The sequence below is a fragment of the Clarias gariepinus genome, chromosome 2 (genome assembly GCF_024256425.1).
Source record: "Clarias gariepinus isolate MV-2021 ecotype Netherlands chromosome 2, CGAR_prim_01v2, whole genome shotgun sequence".
NCBI lineage: Eukaryota > Metazoa > Chordata > Actinopteri > Siluriformes > Clariidae > Clarias > Clarias gariepinus.
Genome location: NC_071101.1, coordinates 4,452,162 through 4,468,610, shown reverse-complemented (window position 1 = coordinate 4,468,610; position 16,449 = coordinate 4,452,162). Strand labels below are relative to the sequence as shown.

The 16,449-nt window shown below is 39.3% G+C and overlaps 2 protein-coding genes across 2 annotated transcripts in view; one reads left to right on the top strand and one right to left on the bottom strand.

Annotated features, from left to right (window-relative positions):
• The window catches only part of LOC128518033 (butyrophilin subfamily 2 member A2-like), a 127,601-nt gene that overhangs the window by 73,653 nt on the left and 37,499 nt on the right, over positions 1–16,449 (top strand). The window lies entirely within an intron of this gene.
• Positions 10,624–16,449, bottom strand: part of LOC128518030 (CD276 antigen homolog) — a 56,597-nt gene continuing 50,771 nt past the window's right edge. Inside the window, exon 5 of the mRNA XM_053491156.1 lies at positions 10,624–10,729. Coding sequence (XP_053347131.1) covers positions 10,647–10,729 — 83 coding nt within the window. The 3' untranslated portion in view covers positions 10,624–10,646. The remainder of the gene's footprint in view (positions 10,730–16,449) is intronic.

Here is a 16,449-nt window from a genome sequence, read left to right as displayed (position 1 = left end):
TGGGAGCAGTGTTGGTTATAACACTGTTATTAAAAATGTAATCTGTTATTTAGACAATTTTTTTAATCCGTGAGCCAGACAGCAGTCATTTCCAATCTGTTAGTGTGTGTGTGTGTGTGTGTGTGTGTGTGTGTGTGTGTGTGTGTGTGTGTGTGTGTGTGTGTGTGAAAAATTCGTCCTACAAGCCCCGCCACCAAATATCTCCCTTTTTGGAGACATGTCCTCAGGTTCATGCTATGGGGAGATTTGCTCTAAAAGGGACTGGTGCACATGTGGATATATTGAATCAATATATCAATATTTTTGTGGACAAATATACTAAAAAAAGTGTATGTGAGCAAGAAATCCTACAAACCGAACAAGAAAAATATTATTCTGACATTTCACATTCGTAAAACAAACTAGTGATCCTAACTGACTTAACACTGACCTAAGGAAGAGGTTCTTATGTGAGTATAGGAGAGCATAAGTCTAAGTTGACGTCCATGACATGCAGTCCCACAAGGCTCAATTCTTGCACTCCTCCTGTTTAGCCTGCGTATGCTCCCACTAAGTCAGATAATGAGAAAGAACAAAATTGCTAATCAGAGCTATGCTAATGATACCCAGATTTAATTCAGTTTAATTCAATTTTATTTGTATAGCACTTTTAACAATTGTCATTGTCGCAAAGAAGCTTTACACAGTCGAAAGAAGTTTGTATAAAATGTGAGTGTGCATGAATCAAAATGGTCAGATAGTCCCTGGTGAGCAAGCCGAGGGCGACACTGGCAAGGAAAAACTCCCTGAGATGGTAATAGGAAGAAACCTTGCGAGGAACCAGACTCAACAGGGAACCCATCCTCATCTGGGTGAAACAGAAAGCAGTAAATGATCTGCATTTATACTGTGTGTTAGGTGGCAGGCAGTTCAGCAAGAAGTTAATTGATGTTAATATCAGTCCAAGTAGTTATTGGAGACTCAGGTAGAAAATTCCAGTCCTGAACTATTCAGCCACTGCGGCCACGTCAAGTCCTCAAAACAGCTGTCAACAGTCGAGGCCAGAACCGTCTTCTAGGTAGAGAGAACCATCCCCAGACACCAGGCGCATCCCAAAGAGACACATGGAGCATCCATGCGACAAAATCTCCAACCAGAAGCGGGCCACCAGGATGGGTCAGACAGGTCCGGAGGGGAGAGGGAGTCTGGATCACTGGCAGCTCAGGAACGACATGTGTAACTCGACAGAAAGAGGGAAGGAGAGAGGGGGACTTTCAGGTGATTGTGAACACATAAAAAAATCACTTCAACCCAAGACCAATAGTAATAGAAGAAAAGTTTTACTATAAGGTTTCTCGCAGCGATATGGCAAAAAGCGATGGATCAAGTACTTCAAGACATACAAGGGAACACAAAGTTATCTAGATGACATCATCATAACCGGTAAGAATGATAAAGAACACCCTGAAAATCACTCAAAGGTACTAACAAGACTAACAAGACAAGTGCATATGGCTTGCGTGCAAAGAAAAGCAAGTGTGAGTTCTTCAGGGATGAAATCTCATATTGTGGTCACATAATAGACAAGCATGGTCTACACAAATCACCAGAGAAAATTGAAGCAGTGCTCCATGCACCAAAACCAGAAAATGTGTTACAGCTGAAGTTATATTTGTGTCTTGTGAACTATTACCATATGTTTCTCCCAAACCTATCGACACTTCTGCATCCACTAAACACACTACAGCAGATCAGAGAAAAATGGGAGGGGAAACAAAAAGACTGATTACATCAGATGAAGTACTGACCCTCTATGACCCAGCACAACCCATTAGACTAGCATGTGATGCAAGTCCCTATGGGATAGGATGTGTCTTGTCTAAACTCCCCATTGCCTATGTTTCAAGATCACTGACATGTGCAGGGAAAAAACTATGCAAAGGTCGACCGTGAGGCTCTAAGCTTAGTGTGGGGCGTCAAAAAGTTCCACTATTATCTTTATGGGAGACGGTTTACACTTGTGACAGACCAACAACCCCTGGTAGCAATCTTTAAGGCATTCCAGTGGTTGCAGCAGCCCGTTTACAACACTGGGTGCTCTTCCTGGGAGCCCACAGCTACGACATTGAGTTTAAAGGGACCAAGCACCATTGCAATAGAGACGGATTGTCACGGCTGCCATTGTCAAGAACCGGAGGAGGACAGTCCCGCTCTGCAGACCCAGCAGAGGTGTACCATACGATGGTGGTGAGTCAACTGCCGGTAACAAACTTGGAAATTCAAAGACAAACAAGGCTGGATCCTAGTTTGTCAAAAGTCTTCGAATCCACAGTAAAGGGATGGCCAGCCCAGGGCAATCCCCTGTTTCCAGAGTTCTCATCTCGGCGTGACCAACTTTCAGTGTGCCAGGGAACCCTGTTGTGTGGATCTCACATAGTGGTTCCATCGAAGCTACACTCCAGAGTTTTGGAGACTTTACTTGAAGGGCACTTAGGCACAGTTAAAATGAAGACTCTAGCCCATAGCTATGTCTGGTGGCCGGGCATTGATAAACAAATTGAAGACATCACTAAAACTTGTTCTGGGATGTCAAAAGATCCAGAATGAGCTACCGCAAGCGCCTCTTCATCCATGGGATGCGCCTTCAGCCCCCTGGCAAAGAGTGCACATAGATTTTGCTGGCTCATTTATGAACTCCATGTTTCTGGTCACAGTTGACGCCCACTCCAAGTGGCCAGAAGTGATACCAATGAAATCAACTACCTAGTACTACCTAGCTACAAATTGGCTAGCCAAAATATTTGTTTAAACTTTCAAAAGGGCTGTTAAGGCTAAGAACTAGAAGAGATGCCTCTTTAACACAAGGTGGACAACTTTCTCTTCAGCTACATGTACAGAAACTCTGTTCATGCTACAACAAACCAAACACCTGCTATGTTGTTTATGAACCGCAACCTCAGTATCAACCATCTCGTATTGAGCTCCTGAAACCAAACCTGCGACAGGAAGTACAAAATATATTACAAAGTTGGGACCTCTCATGTACACTGTTGATGTTGGAGAACAGAATACTTGGAGTCGTTATATGGATCAGATCCTGAATGCTGAGCCAACTGTTAATGCATCTCCACCCCAAGATCTTTCCACAAGTACTGATCAGACTGTTATTGTGGATCAGACGCCTAATGCTAATGTTACCACCCAGAGCCCATCTACTGTAAAGGCTACACCACAGTTTCAGAGGCGTTATTCTGTTAGGCACAGAACACCTCCTAAGAGATGAGCCTTGAAATAACAGAGGTTCAACCTCTAATAGCATCTCATGATCTAGTTCAGCCAAGAGCTTCACATTTAGATTTTCAGTGCTTTACAGGTATAGGACAGGAAGAGCTGTATAAACTTATCACCTCAGCTAAATCAACAACGTGCCTGTTAGACCCAATACCAACCAGATTTTTAAAAGAAGTGATGCTTACAGTTGGAGAGCCAATTCTAAACATTATTAATTCTTCATTATATCTAGGTCACATCCCTAAACCTTTGAAGCTGGCAGTTATTAAGCCGCTTCTTAAAAAATCTAATTTGGACGCGAATGAAATAACAAATTATAGACCGATTTCAAACCTTCCGTTCATATCAAAAATATTAGAAAAAGTAGTATCAGCTCAAATATGCACATTCTTGCAGGAAAACAACATCCTAGAAGAATTTCAGTCAGGTTTCAGGCCACATCAAAGTACAGAAACTGCACTAGTTAAGATTTCAAACGACTTGTTTTTAGCTTCAGACCAAGGCTGCATCTCAATATTAGTCTTACTTGATCTTAGTGCTGCATTCGACACCATAGATCATAATATTCTCATAGACCGCCTACAAAATCATATAGGTATTCAGGGGCAGGCATTAAAATGGTTTAGATCATACCTGTCTGATCGATACCATTTTGTAGATCTAAATGGAGTACCGTCTGATGTAATGCCAGTGAAATATGGTGTCCCACAAGGGTCAGTTTTAGGACCTCTCCTGTTCTCAATTTACATGCTTCCCCTGGGAAACATCATTAGAAGGCATGGGATTAGTTTCCATTGTTATGCTGATGATACCCAATTATACATCTCAACAAAACCAGATGAAATACCCAAGTTGTCTAGATTAACAGAGTGTGTCCAGGACATAAAAGATTGGATGACCAATAACTTTCTTTTACTAAATTCAGATAAGACAGAGATATTGCTCATCGGCCCAAAAACCAGCACACAACAGCTTTCACAATTCAGCCTGCGTTTAGAAGGATGTACTGTTACTACTAGCTCAACAGTAAAAGACCTGGGCGTGATATTAGACAGCAACTTGTCTTTTGAAAATCATATTTCCAATATCACAAAAACAGCCTTTTTCCATCTTAGAAATATTGCCAAACTTAGGAGTATCCTATCCGTATCTGATGCAGAAAAGCTAGTTCATGCATTCATGACCTCCAGACTGGACTATTGTAATGCATTACTAGGTGGTTGTCCTGCATCCTCAATAAACAAGCTACAGTTAGTCCAAAATGCAGCCGCCAGGGTTCTCACTAGATCCAGAAAATATGATCATATAACACCTATATTATCATCCCTGCACTGGCTACCTGTACAATTTAGAATTAATTACAAAATAGTACTACTTACATACAAGGCTTTAAATGGTTTAGCTCCCTCATACCTAACCAGTCTTTTGATACGCTTTAATCCACCACGTCCCTTAAGATCACAAAACTCCGGACTTCTGGTAATTCCCAGAATTTTAAAATCTACAAAAGGGGGCAGGGCATTTTCATATTTGGCTCCAAAGCTTTGGAATAGCCTTCCAGACACTGTTCGGGGAGCAGACACGGTTTCCCAATTCAAAAGTAGACTCAAGACGCATCTCTTTAATCTGGCATACGCGTAACTCAACCCATAACCTCATACTCCATTACACTTATCCTGAATGGCAACTACTAATTCTCTCCATCTTTTCTGTATTTTTCTACCCATTCTGAGACATCTGGAGATTATGCCAGCTTCAGTAGACAAAGGCCAACCCTGCGAGGTTTCTAAAGCATCTTGAGAAGGACCTGCTCCAGCTAGATTCTGCTTTATGATGGCTGGAGCTACACATCCTGCTCCTGTGCTTCCAGTGATCTGACCCCATCTGCCCTCTGCACCTACTGCTGAACTGAATCTACACAACTTCTGATATATTGAAATTTCACCTGCACAACACACTTGATGTTATTTCTATCTGTTATCACCCAGATGAGGATGGGTTCCCTGTTGAGTCTGGTTCCTCTCAAGGTTTCTTCCTATTGCCATCTCAGGGAGTTTTTCCTTGCCACTGTCGCCGTCACCCTTGGCTTGCTCATCAGAGACATTTCATTCATCATTCATTCATTTAATTATTATCTAGACACATTTTTCTCACACATACACACTTCCAAATATTTTCTTTTCTTTTCTTTCTTAAAAAAAAAAAAAAAAAATCTTTCATTTTTTTCTTGTGAAGCTGCTTTGGGACAATGACCATTGTTAAAAGCGCTATATAAATAAAATTGAATTGAATTGAATTGATTTGTCACAATGCTGTAGCGTTTTAACGTTATAATCACAATGAATAGCTGCCGGCATTCTCCACCATAATATATAGGTAGAGTTTAACAGAATAATGACCATGAATAGTTTCCGGCATTCTTCATCATTAATACGTAGGGTTTACATAAAAAAAGACAACGAATGACGGTTGCATTGTCCACCAATTAATATAGACATTTTAATGTGAACACAATGCCAACGCATCCTTTATCATTAATAAGTAATTTTTAGCTCTGGGTCAGAGTGGTATCGAATCTTTAACGATTTGGCTTAATTTGATTAATTGAATCAAAATCTATAACGTACACTATATTGACTACCCGTCCAGCGTTTAGCACAATTTAGTGTATCTTACCAGTTCTGGTTATCACATGGCCAACGGCTATAACTTAAAATCTAGTATTTAGCAATTTATGAGCAAGGTAACACGATCTGGGCAAATGTTTAGACTTTAAAATACATGACCAAGACAACAGTACTTTATAAAGAAACGAGAATTTATTTGACTAATCTACGATACATGAAACTACACTACTTGAACGCACGCGCGCACACACACACACACACACACGTACACACAAACAATTTGGCAAGTGAAAATGAATTAAGTTATTCTAGTACTGGTTACTAGATCAACGAAAGTCACAAGAGCAGAGTCTTGGGTTCAATCTTACGGTTTAGTTATGAAACGAGCACCAACTTCAGCAAGGTCTGCAGCTTTGTTTGTTTACTTGCGTTACGTTTCGTTCTCATCCTTTGGTTCACCTCCAACGAAGGGAATCACGGCGTTGCTGGTTGGTTGGTGCGCTGTTGTAGAGATGACGTCAGTCGGGAAAGCCCTTCGGTGAGGCGTTGGTTGCCTGGTTACCGATGGCTGCGCTCTGGAACTTCTCCTGAGGTTTCCTTCGTTGCTGGGCTTTGGAGTTCTGGCATGAAGTCTCGTTGAGAGTTCTTGAAGAGCGGATGACGCCAGCAGCGGTGGCGCAGCGCCCGCAAGGTCGAAGCCTGAGCTGCTTGGAAGATGTTGTAGGTTGTAGTTGTGATGATAACTTCTCTTCTTCTTCTACTGTGGACTTCCTGAGGGTTTTTGTCCCTTGGGGGTCAGTCCGTCCCACAGGTGATTCATCCAATCGGATGTGATTGCAGGGCTTAGCCACACCTCACGTGGTTCCTCCTTCCATGCATACATTAGCCAGGTGTTTCGGCTGTCACGTGTGACCCATCCGGTTGGAGTTTTTACTACTTTATAAAAATTAATTTTGCATGAGCTCTGTTCAAGCTACCAATTACCCATGTCCACCAACATTCTTGAAATAAAGCCAGCTTGAGATTGACACCAAACATTACATATCTTACCCACTCATTCCTTCCTTTATCTAATAAAAAGGTTTGTAAATGCTAATTACACCTTGAACGTTATGCAGATTAATCAAACATATACACAGGAATAAAAGGAACTGAGTAAATATATGTAAATACGTTTTGCCCTACTGGCACACTTTAAAGATGTTTAAAATAGTGTCCATGCCGTATGCCTTTGTTCATGAAAAGGCATGTCTTCCAGAGGTCAAGAGACTGTCCAGGTGTGATGAGGCCTCTTCCTCCCCAGCTCGGGGTGGAGCTGTAAAACTGTCTTCTTTGTTTACCGGATCGCCGATTTACACCCTCAGTTTCGGGGTCTACTTCAAAGCATCTGGCCTTGTGGAGTTTCTTAGTTTTACAGACGTCCCCCTTAAGATAGCAAACCAGATAAGGTTATCAGGATGGTGCCATGCATGCTGGAAGAGGGTGTTCAGGAATGTGATCCATTGACTGTTCTCTCTATGGGAGCCCTGTTATTCGCTACACTAGATTTATAAGATTACAGTAACTATATAATAGATTATAGATAATATACACACGCAAATTTATATACGTTTATATTTACATGTGAATTTTATTTTCTTATGGTTTATTTTAATATCACTCACATCATCACATAACAGTGTGTGACGTTTCCATCAGCGAGCTGTACAACACAACACACACTTCACTAAGGTTTAATATTCACTCACCTGAGGAACCTGAGCTGTTATCTGATCTCTCTTCAGTTTTTTCTTTGAAGGAAAAAATAATTAGATTAGCCTAGATTAGCATAAATTAGATTAGATTAGATTATTTGTCACATGCACCTTAGAGTGAAATTATTTTGCGCATATCCCAGTTAGAAAGCTGGGGTCAGAGCGTAGGGTCAGTCAGGATACAGCGCCCCCTGGAGCGGATGAGGTTGAGGGCCGTGCTCAAGGGCTCAACAGCACCAACTTAACCCAGAGCCTTAATCATTTGAGCCACCAGGATACTGGCCACCACTGATCTGTAGGACCTTTTATCAGACACTAAAATAAAGAACATCCGACTCTGAGTCTTTGTATAAATGTTCTGTATTTGCTGACCAGTCCAGTGTGTCCTCCAGCAGTGGGCCTACGCATTTATACAGCATGTCCTCCCCACCGTAACGTTAACTCCCTCAGTGGTGACCAGTAGTAGTGAGGACCTGGTCCTATAAAGGTCTATCATCATCTCCTTGGTCTTAGAGGTGTTCACCTGGAGATGATTAGACCTGAACCAGTTCACTAAACTCTCCACAACACTCCTATGTTCCCCTTCTGTCCATCCCTTATGTCTTATCTTAGCATGCTGCATATTAGCCTTATGTAACTTACACTTAAACCTTATAGTAGATGATATTTAAGAGTAATGTTAACCGAATATTCTAATACAATAGTTTAATTACAATATTTTTACATGTAAATGAACAGTAAAAAAATATATTTTAGCTTTAATAGTGAGTGTAAATTACACTCACTATTAAATTACAGTAGTACATTACAGTAAAGTCCAGCTCTGAGCTCTGATTTATTCTGATTTTCAGCCTGGAGTCTGTCATGGTGTTTCATTTCCACTCTGTGTGCAAAATCAGCTTTTACTTCTCCTCATTCCTCCACCCTTTCCCAAATATTAACACCCCCCCCCCCCTGACAGTGTGACGTGATGCCTGTAACAGGAAACCTGGTTAGTGTTAGAACTCAATAACTGTCTCGAGTAGGAAACAATAGTAAAGTTATGAGGATTTAATTATAGAACATTTTCCTTCATTAAACAGAAAAAAATATATAAAAAATTTGATTTTGTGACCTAAAACAAAAGTTCGTCTCGTTTAAAGTTAGATAGCATAAGTTTCTTATTTTTTGTGCATTACTAGAAATAAATGTAATTGAATAAAAAAAAAATCAATAAATGTAAGACTTTATTTCTAGTTTATAATAAATGTAAATTAATTATAAATAAAATGACAGTAAAAACAGTAATATTATATTAACGCTATAAGCTGAATATAAAAGATAAAGCGAGCAGCTGCACAAAGTATCCATAAGAATGTTTGTGTAATGAGTGTATACTAGATTTTTTATTCTTTCTTTTTGTTTTAGAGGTATTTTTATAAAATAAAATAAAATAAATACAATAATCCATGTAAATCATCACGGCTGCCCAAGAAGTGTCAGGAACATAAAACTTTGTGAAGTGTAATAAAACACTAAACCCAGAATGATTTAAAGATCTCTTATTGTGTAGATGAAGTAAGTGACCTCACAACACTGAAGGTGAGATCTTACAGACAGAAATCTGCTCAATACATGGTGCACTGATCACTGATATTTAAGAGCGTGATGAAAGAAGAAGTGAACTATAACATTATTATCTGTGTGTTGTTGTAAAGTGCTTGAGATCATTAACTGGAACAATGAGGAGTTGTGATTTGGAGAAGTTTCTCTGAGCAGCTGAGTCAGGCCCTGGTGAAGCCTCAGATAGAGAGGAGAAAGTCACTTCCTACTTCTAACCAGAAAACACCAGTACAGGGAGATCTAAAGGCAGACGGAACCCCCGCTCATCTCACCAGGAGGAAATAATACATACTGTCTGTGTGTGTGTGTGTGTGTGTGTGTCTGTTACTCACACATGTGAACTGCTTAGTATACTTTTTAGAATTATTCTTTTCTCACTCTAACACATCTGAACTCTTTATTGAAAAACTGACACATAATAATATAATATCATTAGCAAATTATTCATTAAATCAAATAAATATGCATATATTTGCATAATTCATAATTATTAAACACTTTTTATAATAGCTGAATTTACATCAATTGTCACGTGTATAAAAATTGCAGGTCCAGTTTGTTGTTAAAAAAAATCGTAGAAAAAAATACAAACATTTTACTATAATGAGATAAAATATAAAGTATATAAAAATATCCAAAGGGGAAAAAAAATTATTTTGAACTCAATGCCTTTTTTTTTTTAAACAAAATGTCCATAAAGTCAGTGTGAACAGAACAGGGGTTAAACTGTTCATTCTAATTTCTCTTTAACTCACTTTAGTTCTCTTTCCCACCACTAGGTGGCTCCCCATCACTTTAGTAGATCAGTGATTCTCCACCCTGGTGATGAAGGAACCCCTGTCCTGCACATTCTAGTGTTTTCTCTGCTCCATCACACCCACTTTAATGAAGAAAAGACTAAGATGTGCAGGACAGGGCGTCGTCCAGGATCAGGGACGGGAACCGCTGCTTTAGATCACACCTCCTTATGGACATTTGTCTCACACACCTCCTGCATGTGTAGTGTGAGTTCTGTCTGTTAATCTGTCAGTGCTTTTACTTCTCCTCATCTTAAACATGTAAAACACACACTCTCTCACACACTCACACACACACACACACTTACACACTCTCACACTCTTTTACAGAATTCTGATCAGATGTCCTTGAGATCGTCTCATATAATGTGATCAGTAATGATAATACAGTGACGACTCGACTTGTATAAAGTTCTTGAAGATGCTTCACTTCTTCTCCGGAATTCTTCATCAGGTCCAACTGTCTCACAGTGTCAGGGACATAAACTCGTAAAATCAGGTGGACAGTTCAGATTGGACAGCATCACACAGCTGCAGTGTGTAGTTTACTGTGTGTGATTGAAACACACAGTCCTGTACACAGCTGTAGGTCACACTCATGTTTCTTCACAGAAGAGCTGGACGAGTAAACATGAGACGAGGGACAGGACCAGGACCAGTGGGTGAGGACTCTTCATTACTGCAGAGAGACAGAAATGAGTTTTAGTTACAGTTGTGGTTGGAGGTTTACACACACTCATGAACATGAACATCAGGACAATTCTGGTCTTTCAGTGATTTCTTTGAACTGATCTTTTTCTGGGGCTGAATGACTATACAACACACATCTTTAATAGAAGTAAACTCCAAGAGTCTGGAGCATGCATTTTAATGATGAGCTCCTTCACCTGCATCAGCACCTCTTTACACTGTGTACTGAGAGTCTCATCAACATCTACCAAATACACATTCAACACTCTCAATCAACTCCACACTCTTTATCTCCTTAATCTGTCATGAGATAACTGAGGAACAGCCACAACTGGCCTTTACACTGCGCATCACTCAGGTGTCCCATTACTTTTGAGCCTGTGAAAATAAAAAATAAAACCTGCCAAAGATGCGGGAATCCAACCAACCTGGCAACACTGAGCTAATGTGTTTTTCTGCGTGTGTGCACTGCGAAGACCCACAATGACAAACACACACATAAAAATTTTAGCCATAAAACTCATACAGAACATTTGTTCACAAGGCTTTTTGAGAACTGAGCTGGTGAAGTAGTGTTTTTGTTTCAAAATGATGTGAAAATGATCTTTTTTTACTTGCTCACAGAAAACAATATAGTGATTAACATTTTTTAAGTCACTTTTTGAGTGTAAAGGGTTTATGCGAGAAGGCGTGAACTATCATTACTGATTCACACCTGAGTAGACAAAGGCCTGCATAGTGAGCTGCATAATGAGCCATCAGACAGGTATGTGACTGAGAGAGGAGAGTTACAAGAAAGAATCTGAGGACAAAATAAGGTATATATGTTCAGTGTTTAGGTTATTTGAGAATGTATTTGACACAAAAAAACTTAAGATTTACTTGTGAGTTCAGTTAAACAGTTTATTATGCCTAAACAATTAGAATTGACTTTTTAGCAGCACTTTTTTACTGCAGTCACTATAACAGAAAATATAGCTGTTATAACAAATTACACATAAATTACATGTTAAAATATAAAAGTGTAAGAACAGTGCAAAAAAAAAAACACTGATGACGTCAATAAGAACTTAAATTACACTTTCAGTTTTGATCGTATAGACAAGATCTATATATTAATCAAATCTGTAAAGTGTCTACTTTATTTGTATGCACACATGTTAAAAATAAAACTTTGAGCATTAATAAAATAAAGAAAATAAACAGGGTGCGCTGTCTGTCTCTTTGGTCTGTGTGAACTGCAGGGAGAAACACGTCATTAAAATGAACTGAAACTCAACAAATACATCCCAGAGAGACACAAAATACATATCTATAGAAAGCTTGAATTGTCTACTTTTACATTTACTCGAAAACAAATAATCTGTTTTTATGTAATCTGTGTGAAAGTCAGGAGTGGTACAGATTCTCCTGTATCGGCTCATTACAGCTAATGTGATCCCGCCTCCCCATGCGCGCGCTGTTCATATAGAAATGAACCTTTCATCAACAGCGCGCGCACAGGGAGGCGGGATCACGTTAGCTGTAATGAAACAAAAAAAGCATAAAAAGGGGAAACGCCTTAAACCGCATATATGCGTGTGCGGACCTCCGAGGGTTAACCTCAACAAATCAAAAACCATCCAAATCAAAAAGTCCCCTGGGTATAGTGATACAGTATGTTATTGTCTTTTCCCTGGTGATTCCTTTACCAAATATACTGTACATATACACTTTATATAGGATTATACATAATGTGTGCTCACAGTAGAGCTCGGCCATATTATTATAAATAAAAGATTGTTTTTTTTATGTACATTAGTCAGAACTAACTCTTTTAATGATATTCTTATGTTTCATATATTGGACGATGAGAAACCAGTCTCAGAAAAAAAATCTGTCTGTCTGGATGTCTGTATTTCTGTCCAGCCAGATTTTGTTTTAGCGCCACACAAAACTCTCTGACAGAAATGAAACTTTGTCTTTCAGTATTTTCCTGAAGTTAAACCTGCGCGCGCACACACACACACACACATGTGATCACTATATTGACTATACAAGTGACGCTCACATACTGAGACTGAGCATGGAAGACGATTACCCACAATCCCACAGCGTGTGAGAGCGAGAAGAACCATTGGCTCAGTTGTGATCATGTGACACACGACAGACATGCGCATGTGTACTATCAAGACCTCGCTCTATTATCAAGTTAAAATTTATTAAAACTTTTTGCTCATCTTGCAAAATGCTTGCAGAACAAGTTACTCGCAATCCAAGGTTCCACTGTATATAGTAGTGATGGGAGTCACCAGTCACCTCTCGATAAGATAATAAAACAATAGCTTGGTGTTGATTCATTATTACCATTGTTACTCAGCAGCGTGTATCTCTGTCTTCTGCCAGAATTATTATTTCTAAACGCAAATAATTCTCTCCTAACACACGAGATGAAAATAGTTTAGAGCGCCACCTGTAGGATTATAAAGAAACTGTGATGTTTTACCGCCTCAAACGCCTCCAAAGTCTCAAAACTCAACTCAACAGTGAGCGCCCGGTTCGAGTGGTTGTGAGCACGTGGGGCTTCTAACAGACGTGCTTAATGACTAATTAGCACTAATTAGTGTTTTGTTACTTGTGTGTGTAATGAGAGTGTTTGAGATTAATTTAGTAACAGAGTTTGGAGAAAAAGACAGATGGAAGGTTTTTAATGTGTGTGGTTTTTAATAATGTAATGTTAAAAGATGCATTTCTGTTGACCACTCGAAAGCGTCTGCACTCGGTACAGAATCTTTTATATCTAAGGATGATCAGCTGATCACTGTTATCTCTGTATAATCACACTTACATTTAGGCATTTGGCAGATGCCCTTATCTATAGTGATTTTATATATCATCATTATTTATCTGAGCAATTGAGAGTTAAGTGTAGATACCTGCGTCATTAAGGGTCAGATTGTGTAACACCAAGGAACAGTTCCCTTTACAGACCGTCTAGCACCGTGGTGAAGTTGGTTTGACATTGGATGTTTGATATTCACACTCCAAACATGGTGGTGGACATGTACACATTTATACATATACATATATATACAGAGTCGGCCAAAAACATTTAACATTGCACTGAGTTCTTCAACAAATTCAATAAAATCATTCCCAACTTTAACTGCCACCCCGACAAGGGAAGTCAGGGGGAACTGCAGGACAGTGTAACATCACACACTGAGCTGAGGGCGGCGCGGTGCTTGATTCCCGGCCAGACTCGATTCTCTGTGCCTCTGTTTGCATGTAGTTTGTATGTTCTCCCTGGTGGAGAGAATGAGGGGAAGTAAAAGTGGATTATTCCCACCATGACAGACTCCAGGCTGAAAATCCGAATAAATACTGACTATCTGATCTCAGAGCTGGACTTTACTGCAGTGGACTTTATTAAAGTGGATGAATGAAAATAAAAGGATCTCATACTGTTACTTCTAAAAGGTCACACATGTGATTAATTTAAAGATTTACAGTGAGACACAAGAAGAGGAAAAAGTCCAGATCAGCCGTAGTAATACTGTATCTACGTCTCTTTTAAGTCTCAGGAGAACACACACTGATCATCACAGCTGAAATGATAAGACATTAATATGTAGACGTAGACATTTATACATTGTTCATTTACTTGTAAATGAACTTGGCAACAGATTATTATTGTAACTTGGCAATGAAATATTATATCATTATATATTATATGATTAACATATAAGAGTTATAGTATTAATATGTAACAGGCTATTATTATTATATTATTGTGTAAAGTGTGGGTTAATAAAGTGTGAGTTTAACAACAGTAATGGAGTGAAAGTTAAGACTGGGGAAGAGAAACACTGAGCCACATTATTAGTGAGTCTGACCTTCACCTGACCCACAGTGTCCGTCACTTCAGCATCACTGAGAAGAGTTTGATCTCACAATGGATTTAAAATGAAGTGATGTTTTATTGTAAGTTAACACTTATATTGCACATTTACTCATAGATACTCGGTTAGCATTTAATTGCAATCCATTTAGCACTAAAATATTTATACAAGTTTTTCTTGTCCTGAAGTGTGTTCCTTCCCTGGCGCTTAAACCATAAATGTCTACATTAAAACCTCTAGTGGATAGGCAGTAATAAAAGAGAATAACGTAGAACAGAAAGAAGAAGATGATCAGGGTTGAATAGAAACAACATGGTCTTTCTTTCTGTTGCATGAAAATGTTTAAAACACGAACCTGTTTAGTAACTAGTCTTATGATTAATGCTGGGTAAAGCGCCGGCCTCACAGCAACCTGTTTTTGCGTTTGGTTTCGCTTTTATGTCCAGGCGACACACAATCTACACACAGGCTAATGCTCCAGTCAGTCCTCTCTAATGTCTAATCAGAATTGTAAGGGGGCGGGTTGACAAGGAACTTCCTGATGGATTAGAATGTGAATGAGACGCTTTTATTTCGTGTCAGGACATTAGGACGTGTCAGCCTGCTGTGTATTACACATCAGGAGTATCACGTTTATCACATTTCACTGTTTAAACACAGCACAGGCTGGTAAACGATGACGGCAGACAGGGTGGCAGGGTGGCAGGGTGGGCCCACATGTGCAGTGGCTCTTGAGAGCTTTCTTGACTGGCACTTTTCATGCTCGGCCAACTGGCGCGGCGGCAGGTGGGTACGTCCTGGACACTCCTCTGCTGGACACTTTCCCAGCTGGGACCAAAAGCCGTGAAATATACACCTTTACCATAATATATACCTTTAAGCCATCTGATGGAATACAGGCTTCATAAACCAACAATAAGTTTTATTTAGTCATGATTTATATTCACAAAAAATCTTCCATAATGTGAAGTTAATGGAGTTATTGGTAATTTTATCTTCCAGTTTATAAATATAGAGAGAAGAAAAAAAAATCTTCTGGTCCTTGATTCGTGGCCAGACTAAATTCTCTGTGTTTCTGTTTGCAGGTAGTTTGCATGTTCTTCCTGGAGGAGAGAATGAGGGAAAGTAAAAGGGGATTTTTTTTTTACCACCATGACAGACTGCAGGCTGAAAATCAGATGTGACATAAGGATGAGAGAATGCAAACAGGACAAAGTGGTAAATTACATTTTAGGAGCAGCGTGAGATTATGAACAACTTAAGTATCTACTGTATAAGTAATGTAAGTGGCCTCTAGAGGTCACTATAAGTAATTCTTCAGTCAGCTTATTCATGTGATGGGGTTGTGATTATAAACCCAGGAACCTGTATAAACTCTCAACAGTTTAACGGTTAAGATTTCCTTTGTCCAAGAAGCTCAGCACAAATGTAAGTAAACTTAGTTTGTGTAATTCTAGTCCTGTGCATTTTTGAATTGTTTGGGTTGCTCTGCCTCATGTTCGCATTTGTGTGCTGTTTAGCCCAGAGTCTTTAAAGCTAACTTCTACCTCAGGAAGCAGCAAGTTAAAAGTTTGCACCCTTGGTGAGCGGAGCGAGGTGTGTGTTTTTGTTTCCATGTTTAAGACAGGGAAAATTCTTAATGATGTTTCTAGAATTTTGTTTTGTTGTGTCTCTCTTACAAAAAGTTTGTGTGTTTATATTGTTTAAATACTGTAGTTTTAAGGTTCATATGTAGCATATGTATAAATGCATGATGATGTACTGTAAAGATGTGAGAGTTTTATTTGTAAATTTGTATTTAGCCAAAGGCTTATTTAACCAGCTATTT